General features: G+C 42.9%; 2 protein-coding genes across 2 annotated transcripts in view; both read right to left on the bottom strand.

Annotated features, from left to right (window-relative positions):
• The window catches only part of acer1 (alkaline ceramidase 1), a 7,372-nt gene extending 7,330 nt beyond the window's left edge, over positions 1–42 (bottom strand). The window contains exon 1 of the mRNA XM_048253167.1: positions 1–42. This exon is cut by the window's left edge and continues 322 nt beyond it. The gene's annotated coding sequence lies outside the window, so the exon portion shown is untranslated.
• Positions 43–2,584: 2,542 nt separating this feature from the next.
• The window catches only part of myo1f (myosin IF), a 54,756-nt gene continuing 52,340 nt past the window's right edge, over positions 2,585–5,000 (bottom strand). Inside the window, 1 exon segment of the mRNA XM_048253340.1 lies at positions 2,585–3,176. Coding sequence (XP_048109297.1) covers positions 3,100–3,176 — 77 coding nt within the window. The 3' untranslated portion in view covers positions 2,585–3,099.

Below are 5,000 nucleotides of genomic sequence, written 5' to 3'. Positions count from 1 at the left end.
TGCGCGACAGGTGACGGTTCTCGTGTCCGTAGCTTAATTCCAATTCACTTCAATGGCAGCATCATAAAGTCTAGAGATCGCTAGCCGACTGCGCACATTTGTAGCGATCATAATGCCCACGTAGGCCTACTGTAGGCTACTATAATACTAAATGAATGAGGCGCCCGTCATTTTTGGCGTATGTTTGACGGCTGGATAATTTGTTGATCATTGCATGTTGTTCTGCCGTAGAGAGTAAGCTTTCTTGCTCCTGACGCGCTCCCTCTGCAGATTTAAATTTATTCCAGCCGGAAACCCTAGAACACAGTTTGTTACCCCAATAAAGCTCCGCTCAGTAATTATTTAAAGAAAGGAGACGTCTGTTTTAATTTGTGAAATGCATGTCACTAAAAGCTTAATGCAAGTCGGAACAAAAGTCAGTAAACGCGATCCTTTATTGACGTCAACTGATATACAGGTGCTGGTCATATAATTAGAATATCATCAAAAAGTTGATTTATATCAGTAATTCCATTAAAAAAGTGAAATTTGTGTATTCATTCATTATATGTATATGTACATATATTATAACTGACAATGAAACCCCCAAATTCAGTATCTCAGACAATTAGAATATTACTTAAGACCAATACAAAAAAAACGTTTTTTTAGAAATATTGGCCAACTGAAAAGTATGAACATGAAAAGTATGAGCATGTACACAATACCCCATAGATTTTCTATAGGGTTACATGTAAGGTCAGGCGAGTTTGCTGGCCAATTAAGAACAGGGATACCGTGGTCCTTAAACCAGGTACTGGTAGCTTTGGCACTGTGTGCAGGTGCCAAGTCCTGTTGGAAAATGAAATCTGCATCTCCATAAAGTTGGTCAGCAGCGGGAAGCATGAAGTGCTCTAAAACTTCCTGGTAGATGGATGCGTTGACCCTGGACACAGTGGACCAACACCAGCAGATGCCATGGCACCCCAAATCATCACTGACTGTGGAAACTTTACACTGGACTAAGCAATGTGGATTCTGTGCCTCTCCTCTCTTCCTCCAGACTCTGGGACCTTGATTTCCAAAGGAAATGCAAAATTTACTTTCATCAGAGAACATAACTTTGGACCACTCAGCAGCAGTCCAGTCCTTTTTGTCTTTAGCCCAGGCGAGACGCTTCTGATGCTGTCTCTTGTTCAAGAGTGGCTTGACACAAGGAATGCAGCAGCTGAAACCCATGTTTTGCATGTGTCTGTGTGTGGTTGTTCTTGAAGCACTGACTCCAGCTGCAGTTCACTCTTTGAATCTCCCCCACATTTGTGAACGGGTTTTGTTTCACAGTCCTCTCCAGGGTGCGGTCATCCCTGTCGCTTGTACACTTTTCTACCACATGCATCTTTTACTTTCCTTCCCCTCTCTACTAATGTGCTTGGACACGGAGCTCTGTGAACAGCCAGCCTCTTCAGCAATGACCTTTTGTTTCTTGCCCTCCTTGTGCAAGGTGTCAATGGTCGTCTTTTGGACAACTGTCAAGTCAGCAGTCTTCCCCATGATTGTGTAGCCTACAGAACTAGACTGAGAGGACATTTAAAAGGCCTTTGCAGGTTTTTGAGTTAATTAGCTGATTAGAGTGTGGCACCAGGTGTCTTCAATATCGAACCTTTTCACAATATTCAAATTTTCTGAGATACTAAATTTGGGATTTTCATTAGTTGTCAGTTATAATCATCAAAATTAAAATAAATAAACATTTGAAATATATCAGTCTGTGTGTAATGAATGAATATAATATATACAAGTTTCAGTTTTTGAACGGAATTACTGACATAAAGCAACTTTTTGATGATATTCTAATTATATGACCAGCACCTGTATTATGACGATGGCTGATTCTTCTTTCTGCTCTGTTGGCTAATGTATACAGTAGGAGTCTTGCTGATTGTAGAACATTTTTATGTGACTGCTGCTCTCTCTGTCACATATACACACACACACACATACAGTAGACACACACACCTATGCTCTCTCCCTTCCTCTCTCTCACACACACAGTCTCTCTCTCTCTCTCTCTCTCTCACACACACACACACACACAAACACACACACACACACTCTTCACTTCACGTACCACACCAGTCTGACAGCTTTGCCATCGTAGAGAGGTTGTGTGCACTCGTGTGAGCGAGCACAGACCCCATTGTTAAGATGTGAGGTCAACTGAATGAGACAGGCCGACCAGTAGAGCAGGTTCATGAAGACCATGTCTGCTTCTGCTCAGCCCTCCCCTCTGTATGTGTAATGCTGATTGCTGCTGAGGTAGTGAGGTGTACTCAGAACTAAAGTGAATATCAGTACAGGAGACCACCAAAGAAAGTGCAGATCAGAGAAAATCATTAAAAAGCTGTGAAGTAAATCTGAATAGGCTACTCTCATTCTCTACTGTCTTTCTTGTTCTCTCTCTCTCTCTCTCTCTCTCACACACACACACACACACTCTCACACACACACACACACACACACACACACACACACACACACACACACACACACACACCACAGTCATAGGCTTTGAATAAGATCTCAGAGGACATGTTTGGGACCTGCCTTCTTAACACTGTTTTGTGTGTGTGTTTTATTAAGTTTCTTTGGAACATCACACAGAGATGAAGGCAGACACAGCTCAGAGATGAAGAGAGATACTCGTCATTATACACTACAATACAATGCAAAGAGCAAAGAGTTAACTGGTTAAAGCAGTAAATGAGGGAGCCACTCTTCCAGCTGTTCTTATAGAAAACAAAAGAATTACTAAAGTTGACATTCCAACACTGCCCCCTGGTGTCTGCTTCTGGTCAGTGCGATACCTCCATTTCATAAGTAGAAAACCAGCACAGAAAGAGCAAATCCTCTGCAAATCCTTTTCTAATCACACCGGTTCATCACTCCTCTGCGTAAACTGCAAATGTGGTGTCTGTAGATAAAACGTTTTGACTTCTTTTTCTTTTGTCCAGTTTCACCGTCCTGTAATGTCCTTCCTTCCTCGCCGGGAGCATGAACAAGTGAGCAGAAGAGATGATGTAAAGTGCTGTTTGTCGGAAGCACCAGACGCTGAGAAGGCCTTCAGAATTTCTCCACGTAGTTTCCAGGGAAGAGGCCCTGTTTGCCACGGAAACGTCCTCTCCACCATCCCGATGGATCTGGAAAGGTCAGAGATCAGGGGTCAGGGGTCAGAGTGGAATGAACATCACCTTCACAAACACCATCACTTACTGCCATCACTCTCAGATCACACAAACACCATCACATACCTCCATCACTCTCAGATCACTCAAACACCATCACATACCTCCATCACTCTCAGATCACACAAACACCATCACGTACCTCCATCACTCTCAGATCACTCAAACACCATCACATACCTCCATCACTCTCAGATCACACAAACACCATCACATACCTCCATCACTCTCAGATCACACAAACACCATCACATACCTCCATCACTCTCAGATCACACAAACACCATCACATACCTCCATCACTCTCAGATCACACAAACACCATCACGTACCTCCATCACTCTCAGATCAACACCATCACGTACCTCCATCCCTCTCAGATCACACAAACACCATCACATACCTCCATCACTCTCAGATCACACAAACACCATCACGTACCTCCATCCCTCTCAGCACCATGACCAGCTCACACAAACACCATCACGTACCTCCATCCCTCTCAGCACCATGACCAGCTCACACAAACACCATCACGTACCTCCATCACTCTCAGATCACTCAAACACCATCACATACCTCCATCACTCTCAGCTCAACACCATCACATACCTCCATCACTCTCAGCTCAACACCATCACATACCTCCATCACTCTCAGCTCAACACCATCACATACCTCCATCACTCTCAGCTCAACACCATCACGTACCTCCATCCCTCTCAGATCACTCAAACACCATCACATACCTCCATCACTCTCAGATCACTCAAACACCATCACATACCTCCATCACTCTCAGCTCAACACCATCACATACCTCCATCACTCTCAGATCACACAAACACCATCACGTACCTCCATCAACAGCTGCTCACTCAAGGCATGCTGAGTGCTCAGTCACTGTTACTCTCATATCAGTACCTACAGTGCTCACACACTCCAAATGTTTCATTCTTTTCAAATCAGACCTTGATATATTGTACTTGTAGTTTTATTCAAAAATAAGGCAAAGACAATTTGGTTGGATTTGTTTTCACACACACAGTAATATATATATGTATAAAAGAAGTTATCCCGTTCACACACACAGTAACTTATGTAAAGAAGTTCTCCCGTTCTCAGTGTGTGGATGCAGAAGGCTGGATAACTTCTCTCTCTGTAGCTCTGTACAGTATAATATATATATATATATATATTACTTTGTGTGAAGTTCCATCTCTCTCTGTAGCTATGTACAGTATATTAATATATATATATATATATATATATATATATTACTTTGTGTGAAGTTCCATCTCTCTCTGTAGCTATGTACAGTATATTAATATATATATATATATTACTTTGTGTGAAGTTCCATCTCTCTCTGTAGCTCTGTACAGTATATACGTATGACGTTATTAGCGGCTATTAAGCCGACCTGGTCACTGTGTTTTGGGATGAGTGATGGTCAGGCAGTCACCGCTACTCTACCTCACACACACCATTACAGCACCCCGCACACACACACACACACACACATCATTACAGGCATCACCGCTACTCCACCTCACACACACCATTACAGCTCCCCCCCCCCTGCACACACACACACACACACACATCATTACAGGCATCACTGCTACTCCACCATGCCTATGTGTATAGATGCAGGTAGATGTAGGTAGGTACGCATGCTAGTACACACCTATGTGTATAGATGCAGGTAGGTACGCATGATAGTACATACCTATGTGTATAGATGTAGGTGGAGTGCGATGCTGGTACAATAACCTA

Source organism: Alosa alosa, chromosome 9, assembly GCF_017589495.1.
Source record: "Alosa alosa isolate M-15738 ecotype Scorff River chromosome 9, AALO_Geno_1.1, whole genome shotgun sequence".
NCBI lineage: Eukaryota > Metazoa > Chordata > Actinopteri > Clupeiformes > Clupeidae > Alosa > Alosa alosa.
Note: the sequence above shows the minus strand (reverse complement) of the source record. Positions and strands in the feature narration are given on the sequence as shown.